Below are 22,450 nucleotides of genomic sequence, written 5' to 3'. Positions count from 1 at the left end.
AGGGAAATGTCTGCTGAGAACTCTATTATTCCCTATAGAGATTTATTCCCATAGAAAATCATAAAGAATTGATCTGTAAGTATCTGGGGCTCTGGGGGGGGCTGTTTTGGGGGGTAGAGGCACCAAATTTTCAGTACAGCATCTAGTGCCTCTCCCCCAAATACCCCCCAAGTTTCAAAAAGATTGGACCAGGGGGTCCAATTCTATGAGCCCCAAAAGAAGGTGCCCCTATCCTTCATTATTTCCTATGGAAGGAAGGAATTGAAAATGCCTGGCCCTTTAAATGTGCTGGCCAGAACTCCCTTGGAGCTCAATGATGCTTGTCACAGCCTTGATCTTGGCTCCACCACCAAAGTCCCCAGATATTTCTTGAATTGGACTTGGCAACCCTAGCCTCAGCAGGGTATAATGTCATAGAGTCCATCCTCCAAAGTAGAGCCACCCCTGGTTCTTGGGCTTGGTAGGCCTGTTTGTTGGTTTTTTTAAGGCATATTTGTGCTATTCATTTGATGGTCTTTTTACCAAGCAACTGAGGGTTCTTCATTTCCTCATCTCGTCCCATTGAGAGTGCCAACTCCTTCTGGTTTGTTTTTACTGATGATGGATTTTCGTTGGAGGATTCTGTGCATTTCACATGGGAGGGAAGGTGGCATTGTATAGCCTGTATTCAGAAGCTAAGCAGGGAGACTACCACCTCAGCTTCTCACTTGCTTTGAAAGCCCCTTGTTGTAGATACCACAAGTCAGTTGCAACTTGATGGCACTTTACACACACACATTTAAGAACATAAGTTAAGCCATCTTGGGTTAGGCCAGTTGCCCGTCCAACACTCAGTGTTACACAGTGGCCCATCAGGAGGTCGTCCTGGGGCGGGGGCAGAACTCCAGAAGCCCTCCCACTGTTGTCCCCCAAGCACCAAGAATACAGAACATCACTGCCCCAGACAAAGTGTTCCCTCTATACCAGGGGTGGCCAAACCTGCATAATGTAAGAACCACACAGAATAAACATCAGATGTTTGAGAGCCACAAGTCATGAACAAGGAAGGAAGGAAGGAAGGAAGGAGGAGGGAGAGAGGGTAAGTAGGTAGGTATGTAGGTGGGGGGAGGGGGAAAGAAAGCAACTTTAAGTGTATTCTCCAAGCTACCAACTAACTTGGCCTGGAGAAGTGATTTAAAGGGATAAAGGCTTTCTCCAAGCTGGCTGACAGGACGGTGGGGGCTTCAACAGCCACACAATGTGTGTGTGAAAGAGTTACATGTGGCTTCCGAGAACATAAACATAAGAATATTAGAAAAGCCATGTTGGATCAGGCTGTGGCCAAAAAAGCCAAGTGCCATCAGGAGGTCCACCAGTAGGGCCAGGACACTAGAAGCCCTCCCACTGTGCCCCCTCCCCACAAGCACCAAGAATACAGAGCATCACTGCCCAAGCTGCAGTTTGTCCACCCCTGCTCTACATCTTGTGGCTAAGAGCCACTCATGGAACTCTGCTCCAGATGTTTGTCCAGTCCCCTCTTGAATCCGTCTCTGCTTCTAGCCACCACCATTTCACATATCCTAATGATAATCTTGCAAATCAGTATTTGTGTCCTTCAAGTGTAAAAGGGTTGGACACAGGGGGTGGACGTGGTGCCCTGTCTGAGTGGTGTCCAACTCTTCCATGCTGTGATATCAGGAGCCAGGTCCAGCTAGGAATGGCCTTAGCCTCAAGGTCTTACCGGATGCTTTTAACCACTTAGGCACAGATATGTCCCTGATCTGGGTGGGGATCGTGGCCACAATGGTCTTCCTGGGGGCCTTCACCATTGCTCAGGATCATACCCTGGAGGATGCTTGGGAAGCGTGGAAGGGAGCTCACGCCAAGGAGTATCTTGAGGTGAGTTTGCTTTGCTGTACACCAAACAAGGGCTGCTTTACTTTGAGACCTTTTAAAATATGACTTGCAGGCAAAGGCTTGTGAATGGTCAGATTGCATGTTAGCTCTTTTTAAATTAAAAAAACCCCGACATGAACATACCTTATACTGAATCAGGCCAGCAAGGTCAGCATTGTCAACTCAGACTGGCAGAAGCTCTGCAGGTTTCAGGCTGAGGTCTTTCATATCACCTCCTGCTCTTGCCTTTGAATTGGAGATGCTGGGGATTGAACCTGGGACCTTCTGCATGCGAGTTTGGTATAGTGGTTAAGTGGGCGGACTCTTATCTGGGAGAACTGGGTTTGCACTTGCACTTGCAGCTGCTGGAATGGCCTTGGGTCAGCAGCTTCTGGGAGAGCCCTCTCAGCCCCACCCACCTCACAGGGTGACTGCTGTGGGGGAGGAAGGGATAGTAGGCCGCTCTGAAACTCTGTCCTTGAAAGGGCAGCTGCTGTAAGAGCTCTCTCAGCCCCACCTACCTCACAGGGTGTCTGTTGTGGGGTGGGGGGAAGGTAAAGGCGATTGTGACCACTCTGAGACTCTGAGATTCAGAGTATAGGGTGGGATATAAATCCAGTATCAAAACCCAACATCGTCAATATGATCAAAGCAGAGGCTCTTCCACTGAGCCAAAACCCCTCTCCAAACACAATTAGATTACTGGGCCACACCATCTTTCACACATAGCCCAACATTCTCATCATATCACATCAAGCTACCTTCTACATGGGGCGTTTTTTTGTAGCAGGAACTCCTTTGCATATCAGGCCACACCACTCTTATATAGCCAATCCTCCAAGAGCTTACAGTGTTCTTCTAACAGGGCCTACTGGAAGCTCTTGGAGGACTGGCTACATCGGGGGTGTGGCCTAATGTGCAAAGGAGTTCCTGCTACCAAAAAAGCCCTGCAGACAGAATCAGTCCCATGGTCCATCAAAGTCAGTCTTGTCTCCTCAGACTGGCAGTGGCTCTCAGGCAAAGGGTTTTCACGCCATCTTCTACCCACTCCTTTCAGCCAGAGATGCCAGGAAATGAACCTGTGGGACCTTCTGCATGCCAAGCAGATGCTCTGCTACTGAACTGTTTGCCAAGAGTGGCTCTGTAGCTGGGATGCTGGGAAGGGTTCTTGGGAGCCTTTGTCGCTCACTGGTGTCACCAGGCCTCAGATCCAGCAGGAGCTCACAGGCACACAGCTCCTGAACCTTTCTGATGGTTCCCCCTCTTCCTCCTCACCTACCTTGTCCATTGAATAGGAGGTGCAGCTTCATAACAATCCCTGGATTAGGAGAGCAGCAGAACAGACAGCCACCAGGGGCTTTGCCATGCCCCCAGCAGCCCTCATAAAGCCCTGGAGAAGCCCACACCACCCTTTCTCCACTTTTTATGTGATTCTGAGCAGCGGGTAGCTTTCTGAACCTTTTGATGGGGGGGGGGGGATGGCCAAGGAGAGCCCCAGGTGAGTGAGGCCTGCTTGGGCTGGCTGGACCTCTAGCTAGCCCAAGAAGGTCTTGCTCATGCAGGGCTTTCCTTTCTTACATCGGGTTGCTTTTGGCTGGGGGGGGGGGGGGGCAGCAGCATATGCTAATAAAGTATGCTAATGAGCTCTGCCACCTATTTTTCTACAAAACGACCCCTGAGTGTCACACCCCCTTTTGCAGGATGAACAGACATTCCGGAGAGCCGTCTGGGAGAAGAACTTGCAAAGGATCGTACGTTATAACCTCGAGGCTTCCTTGGGGAAGCACAGCTTCTGGCTGGCAATGAACCACTTGGGCGATTTGGTAACCAGCCTCCTCCTCATCTCTTTGGATTGCATGGTGGGGGGTGGGGAGCCACCAAAGTGGGTTGACTTGAGCTGGTGTGATGGAGCAGAAGAGTCCCAAGGGTTCCAGGCTGCTCAGGAGCCAGTAGGGTTGCCAATCCCCAGGTGGGGGCAGGGGATCCTCCGGTTTGAGGGCCCTCCCCCCCCGCTTCGAGATCATCAGAAAACAGGGAGGGGGAAGGGAAATGTCTGCTGGGCATTGCATTATTTCATATGGAGACTGATTCCCATAGTGTATCATGGTGAATTGATCCATGGGTATTGGGGGCTGCTTTTTGAGGTAGAGACACCAAATTTGCAGCATTAACATCCTGAGCCTCTCTTCAAAATACCCTCCAAGTTTCAAAAAGATTGGACTAGGGGGTCCAATTCTATGAACTCCAAAGAAGGCACCTCTATCCTTCATTATTTCCAATGGAGGAAAGGCATTTAAAAGGTGTGCAGTCCCTTTCAATGCGATGGCCACAATTCCCTTGGAGTTCAGTTATGCTTGTCTCAACCTTTCTCCTGGCTCCACCCCCAAAGTCCCCAGATATTTCTTGAATTGGTCTTGGCAACCCTAGGAGACAGAGCTGTTGGAATGTTTGCAGTCCAAAATCCATGGGGGAAGGGAAGGTTTGTTGGTTTGCCTAGGATCAAAACCTTGCAGGTAGAGGGGCAAGAGTAGTGACAGACCCAGAAATGGTGGGGAAGTGAAGAGGGCAGAGTCTCCAGGTGGCAAAGGCAGGCAGGAAAGAGGAACCTGGGGGAGGAGGAGGCAAGCAGCAGCTGCTTCCTGGCAACTGTGCTGTGAAGAAACTTCATGATGCAAGGAGAGGAGGAGCTGTGAGCCATGGCAAGAAGATGATCTTTATGCTGGCCAAGGAAGCTAATAAATGAGAGGATAAATGGATGTCAGGAAGATGATCAAGGGACTGGGAGATGTAGGGGAGGACTGGGTCATTAAAGCAACTGAGGAATAAGCAGAATGGCCCCTGCTAGGGTTGCCAACCTCCAGGTGGTGCCTGGAGACCTCCCAGGACTATAATGGCTCTCCGGGCTTCAGAGATCAGTTCCATTGGAGGAGAAAGGCGGCCTGGGTAAGCTCATTGGGAGAAGGGTGAACAATCTCATTTTAAAAGAAAGGTGTGGTTTTTGGGCAAACTGGAGCTTTGCTTCCTGATGCCTTGGTCCAGATCTTTAATCTAAACCCCAGCTGCAGGGGGAGACCGGCCCTCTTCCTGCCCCCAGAGGCATTTCCCTCATTCAGGACTGCAGTTTCAGCACTGGAAATGGGCCTGATGTTGGAGTTCAAATGATAAAACCTTGGAAGTGGGTTTGTTTGGAGGAATGGGAAAGGAAATGGTGGGGGGAGGGTTATTTTCTCCCCTTGCAAAACATGCAATGCACTTAGCATTTCACCAGAGGGAAAAATCAGCAAGACTTGAATGTGTTTCATGTGTATTCTCACCACAGCCTTGTTAGGTAGGCCAGTGTTGTGACCTGTCTTGCAAATGGAGGGGAAGGGGCTGAGGCCAAAGAGACAGGGAGCTAAGGGGAGCTGCTGAGAGCTGAGTTGTGAGTTCACAATTGCACCGAGGTTTGAGTGGGAGGGGCCCTTCCGGGGCTCTTCAGTTGGTTGTGGTGCATCTGCAAAAGGTGAGCTCTCAGTGCCGGATTAAACCCTCTGGAGGCCCCTAGGCAGTCAAAATCTCAGGGGCCCCCTCACAAATTATCGCAGAGTCACAGCAACCCGCCCCACTGCCTGTGGCCCTGCTGCAGCCTGCAGGCCCCTTCTCAAAAGCCCTTTGACAAAGCTGCGGGGGAGAGGCAGAGAGAGGCAAACTTGGCAATGACGCCAGCAGCAGCTGCACCAGACAAGTTGGGCAAAGATTGCCTCAGTTGCTGGCTGCATGTGCAGGCTGGGAGGGCTGCAAGCAGGGAGAAACCAGGGGGGAAAGCCAGCCTGGAGCCCCTAAAGGCATGAGGCCCATAGGCCAGAGCCTATTGGACCTAACTGTTAATCCAGCCCTGTGGTAACTCTCTTTTCCTCCCCAGACTGATGAGGAGTTTAACCAGATGCTGAATGGCTTCCATCCTGACCCAGTGGTGCGCCATGGTGGGAACCTGGCCTTCTTCCAAGAATCGGCCTCTCTGGAGACCCCCAAAGAAGTAGACTGGCGCACAAAAGGTTATGTCACTCCAGTGAAAAATCAGGTAAGAAAAGCTACAGAAGAATGAGAATTTGCAGATCTTTAGAAAGCTAAAAATTTTAGATTTGTGTATTTATAAAAATTTAGGGTATAGCAGTTGAGACGATTCCAGAAGTGTAACTGTCTTTGATCTGCTCTCCCTGCCTCAGACGGAAAGCAGCCGAGGCAAATTTCACTTCACACTTAAAGCTTCTCCCTTGGGCCAGGACTGGCTCGCCCACTAAGCAACTAGGCAGTTGCCTAGGGCGCCCGGAGGGGGCCATATTGGACTCCCCCTCCTCCTGGTGCCCAAGACAACGGCCTAGTTTGCCTCTCTCCCTCACTGCTGCCAGCCCCCTCCCTTCCGCCACGCTTCCCCTCCCCAAGCTCGCTGCGGTGAGGCTCGGCCCTACCGGCTTCGAGGCAGTCACACGTTTTTTGAAGCCAGCGTGGGAGGAGGCTTCTCCCCCCTACTTTCTGGAAGTGAGTGAAGAAGTATCAGGGTCAGCACAAGCGGGGATGGGAAGGAGGTGCCTGCCCCTGCAGATACGTGGCGCCCTAGGCAGCCACCTACCTCGCCTGCTCCCACGTGCCGGCCCTGAATAGGCCACCCTTTCTTTTGCAGTGCGGAGAAACACCATTTTAGGCCTGTGCTTGTCTGGAAGTTGGCTGGAGGAGTCTATTAAACTCTAGGCAAGGCTTTGGGCCTAGTCTCTTCCTCCTCCCCCCTCCCCTCCTGTCTGGAACCAGCAATTCTGAGGCCTCCTGAGAGACAGGAAGTATTTCAGGCTAGTCTCCCAGAAGGCTTCAGGAGGGTAAACCAGTTCCTGGGTGGGAACTGGGTTTTATATTAGAGATTTTTGGTGGGAAGCCAGGAGTTTGAATTGAGTTTTGCTTGCAACAATCCAAGTGAGGTGCCTGCCCTGCAGGTAGGGTTGCCAATCCCCAGGTGGGGGCAGGGGGTCCCCCGGTTTGGAGGCCCTCCCCCCGCTACAGGGTCGTCAGAAAGCGGAGGGAGAGGAGGGGAGGGAAATGTCTGCGGGGAACTCCATTATTCCCTATGAAGATTTATTCCCATAGAAAATAATGGAGAATTGATCCGCGGGTATCTGGGGCTCTGGGGGGGGCTGTTTTTTGGGGTAGAGGCACCACATTTACAGTACAGCATCTAGTGCCTCTCCCCAAAATACCCCCCAAGTTTCAAAAAGACTGGACCAGAGGGTCCAATTCTGTGGGCCCCAAAAGAAGGTGCCCCTATCCTTCATTATTTCCTGTGGAAGGAAGGCATTGAAAAGGTGTGCCGTCCCTTTAAATGTGATGGCCAGAACTCCCTTTGGAGTTCAATGATGCTTGTCACAGCCTTGATCTTGGCTCCACCCCTAATGTCTCCTGGCTCCACCCCCAAAGTCCCCAGATATTTCTTGAATTGTACTTGGCAACCCTACCTGCAGGTCATCTAGTGAGAGCAAGTAGTGTAACAGGGAAAGAAGGAGCGTTTTTTCTTCCTACTTTGATTTGTTTCTTCTGTTCAAAAATGCCTGCAAATAGTTGTCTGTTGTAAATAAATGTTATGTTTGTTAAAAGTGGAGTGCCTCTGTACCACATAGTTTCCCCAATCGCCTTAGACCACACTTCTGTAAGAGGGGAGCCCAGGGAAGGCATGCAATTGGCAAGGGTGCCAATCCTCCAGAGGTCTCCCAAAGAAAGACTTTGGTCTCTGTCATGACCAGGTGCTGGGTTGGCAGAGGACCTTGAGGCCAGGCCTCAGAACTGGCAAGGGAGATTGGGAGTCCTGTTCCTCTCAGTCAGGACCCCCTAAATTGAGCAGGTGGTGGCAGGGAGCCCAAGTGACAGGAAGAAGATTAGCTCTCTCCAGGGGTTGGCAAACCCAAAAGGGAGTTGATGGGACTGGGTCTGAAGAACAAATCAGGCTGGTTCCACCACATGCAGTACCTCCAAGGCCTTCTTTGGGAGTGGCGGGGCTAGAAAAAGAATTGGAGGACAAAGAAACCTTCTCCAAGACTTATGATGGCATGGGTCCTGCCCATTTCCTTTGATCGTACGGGTTCTCTCTCCCCACTGTAAAAATGGAACCTCTAGATTTAAAGTGGAATTTGCTGCCGGAGGATGCCAGGATGGCCATAGGAATAAGCAGCTTTAAAAGGGGATTAGAAACATTCATGGAGGAAAAGTCTATCAATGGCTACTACCTGTGGGGACTGAGGGGAGCCTCCACATTCAAAGGCACTAAGCTTCTGAATCTCAGAGCCAGGAGGCCACATCAGGGGAAGGCCTCAGCCCCTATGCCCTGTGGTTGGCTCTCCAGAGGAACTGGCTGGCCCCTGTGTGAGACAGGATGCTGGACTAGATGGACCACTGGTCTGATCCAGCAGGGCTCTTCTGATGTTCTTATGAAGGCCTCAGCCTCTATGCCCTGCTGATGGCCCTCCAGAGGAACAGGTTGGCTATTGTGTGAGACAGGAGGCTGGACTAGATGGACCCTCACTGGTCTGATCCAGCAGGGCTCTTCTGATGTTCTTCTCAGGGGAAGGCCTCGGCCTCTCTGCCCTGTTGTTGGCCCGCCAGAGGAACTGGTTGACCACTGTGTGAGACAGGAGGCTGGACTAGATGGACCCTCACTGGTCTGATCCAGCAGGGCTCTTCTGATGTTCTTATGAAAGCCAGGGCTGCTCTGCCCTATTGTTTGCCCTCTGGAGGAACTGGCTGGCCCCTGTGTGAGACAGGATATTGGACTAGATGGACCATGGGTCAGATCTAACAGGGCTCTTCTGCTGTTCTTATATTCAAAGACAATCTATCTCTAAGTACCAACTGCTTGGAAGCAGTAGGGATTGACTTCCAAGGTGTAGCTTGCTGACTTTTGGAAGTGGGTTGCTGAACAGGATGAACTCCAGTGTGACCTAGCATGTCTGCTCTTGTGGAAAAACCTATTCATGTCTATTAACTATGGAGCCTCCATTTCCAGAGGCAATCTATCTCTGAATGCCAGCTTCTGAGCTGGAGGAAGTCTTTGGCCTTTCCTTGTGGGCCTTCCAGGGCAATGGACTGAGTACTGTGTGAAACAGGAAGCCAAAAAGGCAAATGCAATTTTGGGATGGGTCAACAGAAGTATAGGGTCCAGATTACTTGAAGTGATGGTATCACTTTACGCTGCTCTGGTAAGACCTCACCTGGAGTATTGTATTCAGTTTTGGGTACCACATTTTAAGAAGGATCTAGACAAGCTGGAACGGTTCCAGAGGAGGGTGACGAAGATGCTGAGGGATCTGGAGACCAAGTCCTATGAAGAAAGGTTGAAGGAGCTGAGGATGTTTAGCCTGGAGAGGAGGCGGCGAGAGGTGATATGATCACCATCTTCAAGTACTTGAAGGGCTGTCCTTTAGAGGATGGTGTGGAATTGTTTTCTATGGCCCCGGAAGGTAGGACCAGAATCAGTGGGTTGAAATTAAATCAAAAGAGTTTCCAGCTCAACATTAGGAAGAATTTCCTGACCGTTAGTGCAATTCCTCAGTGGAACAGGCTTCCTCAAGAGGTGGTGGGCTTTCCTTCCTTGGAGGTTTTAAACAGAGGCTAGATGGCCATCTGACAGCAATGAAGATCCTGTGAATTTAGGGGGAGGTATTTGTGAGTTTCCTGCGTTGTGCAGGGGGTTGGACTAGATGATCCTGGAGGTCCCTTCCAACTCTATGATTCTATGAAATAAGATGGACCATGGGCCTGATCTAGCAGGGATCTTTTTGTTCCCACAGGGTCACTGTGGGGCGTGCTGGGCCTTCAGTGCCACAGGAGCTCTGGAAGGTTTGCTCTTCAACCAGACAAGGAAGCTGGTCTCCCTCAGTGAACAGAACCTCATTGACTGCTCCGGGAAGCTGGGGAACCATGGCTGCCACGGAGGGTACATCACGCGGGCCTTTGAGTATGTGCGGAATAACGGAGGCATCAACTCAGAGGACGCCTACCCTTATTTGGAGAAGGTAATCTACGCATACATCCACACACTTTCATCTAAAGCCACTGCCAAATCAGCCTTTTATCATCTTCAACTGACAAGGCAATTGGTACCCTCCCTGGAACACCATGACTTGGCGACAGTGATTCATGCCACAATCACCTCAAGATTGGATTACTGCAATGCCCTCTGCATGGGGCTGCCCTTGTCTCAAACCCAGAAGCTTCAACTAGAACAGAATGCTGTTAATGGGCCTTCCCTTGCGGGAGCACATTCAACCTGTGCTGAAAGCGCTGCACCGGTTGCCTATCGCATACTGGGTTTGTTTCAAGGTGCTGGTTCTTACCTTTAAAGACCTATATGGCCAGGGACCTGCATACTTTAGGAACCACCTTTCCTCACATGTTCCCCAGAGAGCACTTTGGTCAGGGTCACAAAATCTACTCTCAATCCCTGGCCTTAAAGAGGCCAGGCTCATGACAATTCGAGCCAGGGCCTTTTCTGTTGCAGCCCCAAGCTGGTGCAATGAGCTCCCCGAGGAGGTCAGGGCCCTGCAAGAGCTCACATAGTTCCACAGGGCCTGTAAGACGGAGCCCTTCCAGCAAGCATTTGTAAATTCAGCTCACAGGCTGCAACAGACTCCGAAACAACTGGGCCACCTTAAATATGAACCTAAGATCGATCTTTCTATAGAACATCCAGCTGGAATAACAAATAGAAAATTTGAAGATCATTATAGCACCTGAAACGGTTTTATGTTTTTTTGTATCTTTTTAATATTTTAACCTGTTTTTTTGTTCCCTGTATTTACATGGCTGTGTGAGCCGCCCTGAGCCTTCTTTCACGGGAGAGGAATGGAATGAAATAAATAAATAAAACAAAGTTGCCAACCCCCAGGTGGCAAAATACCCAACAACCTGGGCTCACAGTTCATATTACAGACAATGCAAAAGAGCAAACGCCAGGCTGCACTGGCTAGCAGTGTTTAGTAAAGCTTTTTAGAGTAATACAAATCTTTTGTACACATTATAAAGTAGTACAGCTTTACAATATTACAAGAAAGGTCCATCCAATGAGTATCTGGATAAAGGCTTAGGAACAGGGCTTTTTTTGAGCAGGAATGCCGTTCTGGCTGGCTTGGCCAAAAAAAGGGTCTCTGGCAGAGGAAAAGCACTAGGTAGCCACGCACTCCCAGACCGCACGCTCAGTCCTCTCTGCCACCTCCAGCCTCCAGTGGGCTTGCAAAGAGAGTGAGAGACACCAAGCCACCCAAGAGCGCCCCTCCCTGGAGAAGCTGGGCCTGCCGCTGCCTGGTCTCTTTCTCTGGCTGGGGGGGCGGGGGGAGGGAGACATCCGTGAAATGCAGCTGATGGCACTGTGCTGTTCTGTGTCAATACGTGGCCCAATATGCAAATGAGTTCCTGCTGGGCTTTTTCTACCAAAAAAAAGAAAAGAACTGCTCAGGAGTATTGGTATTTCTTTCATGGTTATCAGCTTCTTGTTACATTTCAGTCTTAATGCTCTCTGCAACTTATTTTCTTCAAAATCTCTCATCCTGGAATACGCAAGATACAACACAAAGCTGAATGGAAGTGGATAATTCTTAATTTTTTTAATGAATAGTTTTTAAAAATATTCTAGATTGTTATTAAGAACTTACCTCTCAGTACCACTTAAGTGTTTATGTTAGGAGCAAGCCAGTCCTGAACTTCTTCTCTAACCAGATGCAGAAGGCTTTTTGATTTTGCTGGCAAAATGATCTCTACAGTATTTATATTAGGAGCAAGCCATTCCTTTTGATGGCCATTTAACGCTCGATTCATGTATTAATTTAGGAGCAAGCCAGTCCTGAACCTCTTCTCTCACCAGATGCACAAGTCTTCTGGATTTTGCTGGCTGCATGCTCTCTGCATTATTTCTATTAGGAGCAAGCCATTCCTGATTGATGGCAAAATGCTCTCAATGCCGCTTAAGTGTTTAGTTTAGCAGCAAGCCAGTCCTGAACCTCTTCTCTCACTGGATGCAAAAGCCTCCTGAATTATGCTGGAAAATGCTCTGTACAAAAACCTGAAAACTGACTCTGATCTTTAAGAAAGAGAAATCTAACACACAGCTGCATGGAGTTGCCTAGAATAGTTTTCTTTGTGTAGAATCAGTTTTCAAGCATTCAGGGGGTTGGGTCTATTCCACTTGAGGGATGCCAGCCTCCAGGTGAGACCTGGGGATCCCCTGGAATTACAGCACATCTCCAGACTACAGAGATCAGTTCCCTTGGAGAGAATAGCTGCTTTGGAGGTGGACTCTGGGGCACTGTTCCTCACTGAGCTCCCTACCCTCCCCCCACAGGCTCCATCCCCAAATCTCCAGGAGTTTCTTAACCTGGATCCCTACCTTCCACTCCCCTTCCAGGGGGAACCTGGCAACTCTAATTCCACTACCGGTGGCACTTCCCTCCAGTTTTTTCTTCCATCACAAGTGCGTTTGAACCCCTCGCATAAGGGGAGGGCTCCTTCGTCTAGAGCAGGGGTGGCCAGCCACATGTGGCTCTTTCACACATATTGTGTGGCTCTTGAAGCCCCCAGCACACCATCAGCCCACTTGGAGAATGCATTTAAAATGAAAGTTGTTTTATTTCCGCCTCTCCCTCCCACCTCTCTCCCCCCATCAATTTGCCTTCCTTCCTCCCTTGTGGCTCTCAAGCACCTGAAAGTCATGTTTTGCGGCTCTCAAACATCTTTACGCAGCTTTACTCTGCTCTGGTAAGATCTCACCTGGAGTATTGTGTTCCATTTTGGGTACCACATTTGAAGAAAGATATAGACAAGCTGGAAAGGGTCCAGAAGAGGGTAATGAAGATGGTGAGGGGTCTGGAGACCAGGTTATATGAGGAAAGGTTGAAGGAGCTGGGCATGCTTAGCCTGGAGAGGAGGTGGCTGAGAGGTGATCTGATCACCATCTTCAAGTACTTGAAGGACTGTCATCTAGAGCAGGCATGTCCAACTTCGAACAAGTCGTGATCTATTTTTTGTGGACAAAAGTGCTGGTGATCTACCACCATGAAAATTAAGTTTCAAATTAGTTTCGAATTAGATTTTAACCCACCAAAGTTGGGTTCCACCGCCCCCCCCCCCATTTACAATGCACCTTCTGTCATTTCCTGGTAAGCAAAATAAGCAAAAACAAAACAGAGAGACGAAGATCCAGAAAGAACTGCGAACAGTTTTTCTTAAATTTTTATTGTTATAACTTTCTTTAACTGTCTTAATAACTTTCTTTAGCTTTTATTGAGTAATTTGTGTTAAATGTAGGTCAAGTATTGATCCAGGCTGATCTTGCGCAATTTTTAAAACTTCGCTTTTGCTAATTAGTGAAACATTTAAGCCTGCATTTCATCCACCAGCTTTTTGAAGTTGGGTGAATATTGCATGAGGGCCAGTCTCAGGGAATCCTGGAGATGTTCATCTGTCATGTTGGAACACTGTGTACTCTTTATCATTTTCAGATGGGAAAACGCAGATTCACACAAATAAGTTGAACCGAAACGGGAGTGTACAGCTTCACTGCATCTTCTCAAGTTGGGAAATTTGTCTCTAGGCACTAGCTTCCAAAACAATTCTTGAGAAAAATGCCAGATCACATAACCAATCCTCATTTTTAAGGGTTACTATTTCGTTTTCAGAGATGCCTTGTTCAATGAGTATTTTTTTTCTGATAGCAGCTGCAGTTTCCATAGTGTCCATATCTGCTTTGAATGGGCATGACAAGTACTCCACAACTTTTCAATTCTTTGGAAGTCACAGAATTTTTTTTGAATTTCTAGATAACAGAGCAGATTTCTGTCACATACTTCTCGTTCTGAAAAACAAAATTTGGATATTGTCCCAGATGGTCCTGCATATTAGGAAAATGATTAAAAGTGTTGTTTGCAAGGTCAGTCATCATTAGCTCAAATTTGCTCTTGTAGGATGAAACTGTACTCATCATCTTGCCAATGCATTTGTTTTTACCCTGTAATTCAATGTTCATATCACTTAGTTTGCCTCTAAAGTCAGCAAGAAATGCCAGATCATATAACCACTCTTCATCTTCCAACTCTGCTTTGTCATCTCCCCTCTCCTTCAAAAACCTTCTTATTTCATTTAGCAAATCACGAAATCTTTCCAGAAATTTGTGCCTACTTAGCCACCTTACATCTATGTGCAAAATGATTTCCACTGCCCCTTCATCAAGAGTAAGATTGAAAAGCCGTCTTTGAAGTGATCTTCCATGAACTGAATTTACAATTTTGAAAGTGATGTCCATGACAGTCTTTGTATTGAGTCTCTTGCTTGCCAAAACTTGCTGGTGAATGATGCAGTAGTAAGAAAGGAAATCTGGAAAGTCGTCGTGCTGTCTACAGAGCCCTATGAAACCGTTAACCTCATCTGTCATTGCTCTTGCTCCATCAGTAGTGATGGAAACAAGTTTATGCAATGGAAGATTACACTTTGTCACAAAGGAATGGAAAGAGCTGAATATTTCCTGACCGGTAGTTCTCCCTTTTAAAGAAATCATTCCAAGTAGTTCTTTTTTAACACTGAAGTCTTCAAAACCATCCAGATAAAGACCAGTAACTGGGCTGTCTCTTATGTCTGTAGATTCATCCAGTTGGAGTGAGAAAACAACTCAAACTGAAACATCCTCCAACAATTGTTCAGTTGTGTCTCCACACATCTTTTCAATTCACTGCACGATGGTGTTTCTTGACAATTGTACATCTTGAACAGCAGCTATGATCTCTTTCTTATTCTTAAATCCTTCCAAAAGATTGTCTGCTGCTTCAAGAAAACAATTTTACAAATTCTCCTTCATTGAAAGGTTTGCATTTCTTTGCGATCAGGTTGCTGACTTTGAAGGATGCCATGGTTGCATTAACTGAATGTGACCTTGGCTTCGCCATCAACTGTTGCTGTGCATCCAATTTAGATTTAAGTTCTTTGAGCTTCAGTTTACGAAAATGGTGGAAAATCAGCATCAAACATATTGCTATGAAGAGCCTTATAATAATGCTCCAGATTACCGTTTTGGGGCAAGGATAAGCAGCGATACAAAGTAGACAACAACACTTGTCTTCCACCATGATGAAGAAGTAGTCCATTTCCCATTCATCATGAAAGTGGTAGGTTTTGTTCTTCTTTGGAACACTCATCTTCGTTATACTGGGGTGGCTGGGGTGCTAAGTTGCTGAATCTGGTCCAAAACTGTCACTGTCCCAAAGGATTAAAGATCAACAGGAACTGAAGACCTCTGGATGATGCCAAAACCACACATGCAGTTCTAAAAGTAAAAATAAGAATTCATCATACTGGCACCAATAATCAAATACCACCACACCAAACAATCATCAAAAAAACCCAAACACCTGTCCAGCAAACCATGAGACCAAGTGGGGCTGGTGATCTACTTCTGACCCCTCCGCGATCTACTGGTAGATCACAATCTACCTGTTGGACATACCTGATATAGAGGATGGTGTGGAATTGTTTTCAGTGGCCCCAGAAGGTACGACCAGAACTAATGGGTTGAAATTAAATCAAAAGAGTTTCCGTCTCAACATTAGGAAGAACTTCCTGACCGTTAGAGCGGTTCCTCAGTGGAACAGGCTTCCTCAAGAGGCTCTCCTTCCTTGGAGGTTTTAAAACAGAGGCTAGATGGCCATCTGTTAGTGATGAAGATCCTGTGAACTTAGGGGGAGGTGTTTGTGAGTTTCCTGCATTGTGCAGGGGGTTGGACTAGGTGACCCTGGATGTCCCTTCCAACTCTATGACTCTATCTGACATTTATTCTATGTGGCTCTTACATTAAGCAAGTTTGGCCACCCCTGCTCTAGAGGAAACTGCTATTGCTAGTGGAACAGATCCGCAGGATCCAAGCCAGGAAGAGATTATCGGGGATTGTCCCTGGATTGTTTTTCTTTTTTAAAAATGAAAGACTTATGGAAATTCTAAACAGTTCTTATTTCTCACACACAAGTATTCTTGACAGTGTTTATGCCCTCTTTGAGCAAAAAAAGAGATTATATAATGAAGTGCACAAAAATTTAAACTTAAAACCCTCATTTGTCCTTTCCATGCAGGAGGGATTCAATTGCCGTTACAACCCCCAAGAACGAGCTGCTAACTGCACTTCTCTGGTGGCCATTCAACGGGGGAGTGAAGCAGCCCTGGAACAAGCTGTGGCCACGATTGGCCCTGTTTCAGTTGCCGTGGATGCTCATAACTTCCCCTTCCATTTCTACAAGTCTGGTAAGGAATCTCCAGTGAGATCCTGTTTAAGAAGTCCTCAGCAAAATTATCTCCAGAGGAAAACCTTCCCGAGGGCACACGAAAGCTGATGCCCAGAATAAAACTTGATTGGCCTTAAAGGTGCCCCTGGACTCCAACTTCGTTGTTATTTGCAGGCAGTCTTAACTTAGATTTTAAGTTGTGGCCTATTGAGTGGTGGTGGTGGTTGTTTTTTAAATCACTGTTGTTTTATTTAGATTGCAAGCCACCTTGAATTCAGTGGTGCAGCAGGGTGGCTGATAAATGTTTTAAATAAATAACTAAAGGAGCCGCAAGGTGATCTCTGCACAGTGGCAGATCTGCAGATATCCTAGGGCTGAGAGTTGCTGAACAATCCCTACTGTTGACCTCCCCCTACCCAAAGGATAAGACAAGCAGGGAGACCATGAGCATCCCCTGTGTTATTCCCAGCCTGTCCAGAGGAGCTGTGATGGAACGGGCCTCCTTTGACTTGCAGGCACTGCTCTGCCCACCCACTCCTAGGCATTGCCAATTCCAGGAGGTGTTTACAGTACTCACTGCCACCACCTGCTTCTTTTAGGGATTTCCCACTGGGCGGAACAGGACCCCCCTTCCCCTCCCTGGCCTCAGTGTCTCCTGCTACCCAGTGCCTGGTTACTGCGGGATGGTAGGGTTGCCAAATCTGACTCAAGGAATATCTGGGGTCTTTGGGGGTGGATCCAGGAGCAAGGCTGTGACAATCAGGATTTAACTCCAAAGGGCATTCTAGCCACCATATTTAAAGGGACCGCACACCTTCTAAATGCCTTCCCTTCATTGGAAATAATGGAGGATGGGGTTACCTTCTTTATTTGGCTCATAGAATTGGACCCCTTGGTCCAAGCTTTTTGAAATTCCGGGGGGTGCTTTGAGGAGAGGCAGTGGATGCTATGCTGAACGTTTGATGCCTCTACCTCAGAAACAGTGCCCCGCTAGAGCCTCAGATACCCACAGACCAATTCTCCATTATAACCTATGGGAATCAGTCTCAATTGGGAATAATGGAGCACCCAGCAGACATTTCCCTCTCCCCCTTCCCCGCTCTCTGATGACTCTGAAGTGGGGGGAGGGGAGGTTTGTTGTGGTACAGAGAACCACCCTCAAAAGAAAATATATACAAGCACCCTTAAACACGAGATCAGCAAATGGATTTCAAAAGAAAACAGGTTATAAACGCAGTTCCCTTTCCCTGTTCTAGGCATACCCTAACTGATGTTAAAATAGGGTAGGCGCTTAAAGAGTTAGCCGGTTCCTCTCTATGTCCCATCACCTGGAAGAGCACATGGTCAGAAAGAGATGGCTGCCTGCCAGAGGAAGAAAAGAAACCCCACACTTAGAAGGGGGTGGGTTCTCCACAGCAGCCATTGAATGAGAATCCAGATTCAAGGGCACGAAAAAGGAGAAGGGAATGTTTCTCCAGTTGCAAATATGCACACTGTACATGACTCTTTTGGGGCAACCATTCAGAAGTTCTAATTTTCCAAAAGTGGTTAAAAGTGCGCCCCCCCCCAAAAAAATAGGGTGCATTGGGTAGAAGATAAAATGAGCGTACATGATTTGATTAATATAATTTGGTCCTTGGCTGAGCTTGTGAGATATCTCTTTTCAGTGTTGAGTTGTTAAGGCTTTTATCTAATTGCAGGTTAGATAGCCCTCCTTTGAATACGAGGCTGAAGATGAACAGGGACACTGCAAATTTTGATCTATGAAAGCAATGCAAAACAGCAGTGGAGGCAGCAAGGGGATCTCCGTAATCCTTTAAACTGAAATGGCCATTCCACGTACCCCTGTGTTGGTTCCAGGGTTGCCAGCCTCCAGGTGAGGCCTGGAGATCTCCTGGAATTACAACTGGTCACCTCAAACCCCGCCCTCCTCAGGCTCCACCCCAAAATCTCCAGGAACTTCTCAACCCAGAATTGGCAGTCCTCGTCAGCCCTCAGTGCAGCAGTCCCCCAAGGCAGGTGCATTCACTTGGACCCTCAAGACCAGACTCTCGATGCCAGAATTGTCTTTTCTTTCTGTCTTAGAAAGGTCTGGGTAGTCATACTGCTAGGAGGGTGTTACAGGGAGTTCGTATTTTGCTGTCTCCAAACCGCTCTTTTTGTCCAGGAATATTTTCTAGCATCTTCTGCAGTGACGTCGTGAACCACGCCATGTTGGCAGTCGGCTACGGCACCTCCCAAGAAGATGGGAAGGAGTACTGGATCCTGAAAAACAGGTGATGAAGGGGGATGGGCCCTGGGATGGGGGTGGCAGGAAGTCCTCAGAAAGACAGGCGGAAAAGATATTGTGGGCAGCCCAGCCACATGCCAGAGGAGGAAGCAGCCGCTTTGCTTTTCTGCTGCTTTTCAGCACCACCAGTACCGATGGCCAAAAATGGTACTGTAGCTACCAGCTCAGCAGGGTGGCTCTTGGGCTATGGTTCCACATCTACTTGGAACTGAATTCCTTCCAGCTCCAAGGACAGATTTCCCAGTGTTCCTAAAATGCAGTGCTTTGCCTTCCTCTTAAGAAACATTCAGCTGGAAGTGTCCCCAGGGGTCATCTAGTCCAACCCCTGCACAATGCTGGGAATTCACAGGCATGGTTGTTTGACACTCCTCTCAGTGGTGTCCCTCATTCCAACAGAGAAGCTTGGGGGGAGGGGGTGTCATTTAGCACTTTAAAAACTAACACATTTCTTCTGACAGAGGGCTTTGAGGACTAGAACCTTTTAAGGAAAGCACTAAAAGGAAGAAACATCACTTGTAATCCAGCAGTGCCAAAAGACCAGAAAGTAGAAGTGGAAGAAGAACTGCAGATTTATACCCCGCCCTTCTCTCTGAATCAGAGAGCGGCTCACAATCTCCGATATCTTTTCCCCCCACAACAGACATCCTGTGAGGTGGGTGGGGCTGAGAGGACTCTCGTAGCAGCTGCCCTTTCAAGGACAACCTCTGCAGAGCTATGGCTAATCCAAGGCCATTCCAGCAGGTGCAAGTGGAGAAGTGGGGAATCAAACCCAGTTTTCCCAGATAAGAGTCCACACACTTAGCTACTACACCAAACTGGCTCTCAACAGTAGGTCTGTGATATCTCTGTGTGAGCCTCAAACGTATGTGAGACCTCTCAGCAAGACCTGGTCTTACCTGATACAGCTTTGTTATTGAATAAAGTTGCTATGATTGAATAAACATAGAGCTCATCATTAATGAAGACTGGGCACGACGTGACACATCTTGGGCTCTATCGGCGGTTAGAGTGAGGGGGCCAAACTAGACGTGATGGAGGCCATTTTGAAACTATGATGGCCGCAGGGCCGCTGTGTTCAACAGCATCACAAAGGCCCAGTCCTGGTTGGGATCAGCTCAGTGCGTGGGAGGAGGATTTCCTGCCCCTCCCCCTGCTGTTTTTCTTACCTAAAACCCCAGCATTATTTTGGATTGGCAATACAGTTGTGGGGAGGAAGGTTGGAGCCCTGGTGGTCTTGACAAGAATCAGGCCTCCGTGGTGCTGTTGAAAGAGCTCTCTGGCGAGGATTTATTGCTTCAAAATGACCATGCATCCCCAGAGGCAGTTTTGGGGACGCCATCATGTCTAGTTTGGCATTCAGGCTAGAACTGTGGGAGACCTGGGTTCAAGTCCCCATGCAGCCGTGAAACTCTCTGAGTATTCTTGCCTAGCTTATCTTGCAAGGTTTTTGTGAAGGAGAATGGAGAAGTGTGGATGCTTCTCTGAACTCTTTTAAGGAAGGGAGGAATGAAGGTTTTTTTAATCAAGGTACTTTTATCAGAAGAGCCCCATGGTGCAGAGTGGTAAAGCTGCAGTACTGAAGTCTGAACTCTCTGCTCACGACCTGAGTTCAATCCCAGAGGAAGCTGGTTTCAGGTAGCTGGCTCAGGTTGACTCAGCCTTCCATCCTTCCGAGGTCAGTAAAATGAGTCCCCAGCTTGCTGGGGGGGGAGTGTAGATGACTGGGGAAGGCAATGGCAAGCCACCCCATCAAAAGTCTGCCGTGAAAGCAACGTCACCCCAGAGTTGGAAACTACTGGTGCTTTTATCAGAGGGAACCAGTAGATGGCAGCAGTCACCATAATAAATGTTATTTAATTATCATATCTATTTTTTTATATTTTATTAAAAACATATATAGCACACAACGAACAAAACAAACAAAAGAAAATAAACATACAAATTTCTTATTCTAAACATAACATCTAATGGAGCAAAGGGGCTAAACCTAAAACATATATATTACCTTATCAATTCAAAACCCAATTTCTTTGCCCATTCATACAACGGATTCCAGGTTTCCTTGCATTCCTCTACATTCCCTCCTCTCAACCTATAGGTTAACAAATCCATTTCAGCTGCTTCCAGCAGTTTCAACATGAATTCCTCCCTATTGGTATTTGAGACGACTTCCAGTATTTGGCATACACTACTGTAACAATATGAAGCAGTAACTTTTTCGCTGCTTTAGATATTTTTATATTTAATAAATATAGTTCTGGTACATGAGTAATTTGCATCTTTAATATCTTTTGAGTCCAGAGAGAAATCTGCACCCAATATTTTTACCCAGTTCGCATTTCCACCACATGTGGTATAATGTTCCTTTGACTTTACCACATTTCCAACATTTATCAGAAGTGTTTGGGAAAGCTCTAGAAAGCTTTTCAGGAGTATAATACCAACGGTATGCCATCTTGTATAAATTTTCTTTAAAGAGAGAGGATTTAGTCAATTTTAAATTTTCCCTCTATATTTTCTCCCATTCAGTTAATTCAATATTATAACCAAACTCCTGCAGCCATTTAATCATATTATCATATGTATTTTTCTAACTGCATCTGTGTGACTTAACACCTTCTGTAAGAGATAAAATTTCTGTCCTGATTTAAACCTAAATCCAGTTGAATTTGGTGTAGTGGTTAAGTGTATGGACTCTTATTTGGGAGAACCGGGTTTGATTACCCATCCTCCTCTTGCAGCTGCTGGAATGACCTTGGGTGAGCCATAGTTCTCGTAGGAGTTGTCATTGAAAGGGCATCTACTGTAAGAGCTCTCTCAGCCCCACCTGCCTCACAGGGTGTCTGTTGTGGGGGGCGGGGAAGGTAAAGGAGATTGTGACCACTCTGAGATTCAGAGTATAGGGCAGGATATAAATCCAATATCTTCTTAATGCATTCTATTTGCAGACTTGGTCACTGCTGATAATACCGAGCAGGAAGGACCAAGGTTCTGATTCAGTCGGAGGCAGCTTCCTATGTTCATGCATTGATCCTCACTCTCTCTTTATGTATTTTCTCTCCTGCAGCTGGTCAGAAAACTGGGGCGAGAAAGGCTACATGCGATTGGTGAAGGGAGCTGGCAATCATTGTGGTGTTGCCAACCAAGCAAGCTATCCTACCCTCTAACCAACCGAGAGGACCAGATCCCTCCCACACGCAGTCTTCTCCGCTGCAGAGTCTATTGAGCTACAGCTTTGGATCTTGTCATCTGTCAAAAACCTCACTTCAATTCTAGACTTTTGCAAATGCTGGCACAAATCTGACTATGCTTGAATCAGAAGAAAGTGGCACACTCTTTGGAGATGGGGGCTAATTTTTTTAAAAAAAACAAACATTTTGATTATAATAGCTTAAAAGAAACATGGGTAATTTTTATCCCCCACCCCCAAATAATGCACATTGTTTAACACAGGGATTTATGTTTTGAGCAGGAATGCACAGGAACACAGTTCTGGCTGTCTTGGTGTCAGGGGGTGTGGCCTAATATGCAAATAAGTCTCTGCAGGGCTTTTTCTTCAAAAAAAACTATGCAAAGCAATGGTGGCATTGGGGTGTGGTTTGATATGCAAATGAGTCCCTGCTGGGGGGTTTTCCACAAAAAGGGTCCTGGTTCAACAGAATATTAGTTTTCCAGTCTGATAATAAAGAAAATGATTTCAATTTGGCCTATCCTTTTCCTCTTCTGTAATATGTGAGCTACGCTTTAATTCCTTCATCAAACACCAAGGCAAACATTCAAAACATCAAATGTACTTTTTCTCCACTACATCGTAAGTTTTCTTTGATGCCAGCACAAACAGAAACACACACACACACACACACACGTGTGTGTGTTTTTTGGGGAGTGGGGGAGAAGACAGTAGAAAGGGATTGCTGATTCTGCTCGACAACCTAGCTCAGGACACCAAAGTGTGTGGGGATGGCAGGAGGCTGCAGCTGTTTAGTGAAGAGGCAAAGGCACTCTGCACTTTCTC

The 22,450-nt window shown here is 47.3% G+C and overlaps 1 protein-coding gene across 1 annotated transcript; it reads left to right on the top strand.

Annotated features, from left to right (window-relative positions):
* The first annotated feature begins 1,749 nt into the window (after positions 1 to 1,749).
* On the top strand, positions 1,750 to 21,629 carry LOC132567760 (procathepsin L-like). The gene is made up of 7 exons (XM_060233451.1): positions 1,750 to 1,878; positions 3,576 to 3,698; positions 5,777 to 5,935; positions 9,681 to 9,905; positions 15,996 to 16,164; positions 18,313 to 18,421; positions 21,503 to 21,629. Exons 1-7 carry the CDS (start codon positions 1,750 to 1,752, stop codon positions 21,600 to 21,602), a joined length of 1,014 nt encoding a protein of 337 aa, XP_060089434.1. The 3' UTR covers positions 21,603 to 21,629.
* The last annotated feature ends 821 nt before the right edge of the window (positions 21,630 to 22,450 follow it).

This window comes from Heteronotia binoei, chromosome 2 (assembly GCF_032191835.1).
Source record: "Heteronotia binoei isolate CCM8104 ecotype False Entrance Well chromosome 2, APGP_CSIRO_Hbin_v1, whole genome shotgun sequence".
Taxonomy (NCBI): Eukaryota; Metazoa; Chordata; class Lepidosauria; order Squamata; family Gekkonidae; genus Heteronotia; species Heteronotia binoei.
Note: the sequence above shows the minus strand (reverse complement) of the source record. Positions and strands in the feature narration are given on the sequence as shown.

Excerpts from the sequence above, each read along its gene's own strand:
- LOC132567760 (XM_060233451.1), top strand. The coding sequence starts at position 1,750 with ATGTCCCTGATCTGGGTGGGGATCGTGGCCACAATGGTCTTCCTGGGG. Across the intron at positions 3,699-5,776 it reads TGAACCACTTGGGCGATTTG|ACTGATGAGGAGTTTAACCA; the intron begins GTAACCAGCCTC and ends TTTCCTCCCCAG. Across the intron at positions 18,422-21,502 it reads TACTGGATCCTGAAAAACAG|CTGGTCAGAAAACTGGGGCG; the intron begins GTGATGAAGGGG and ends TCTCTCCTGCAG.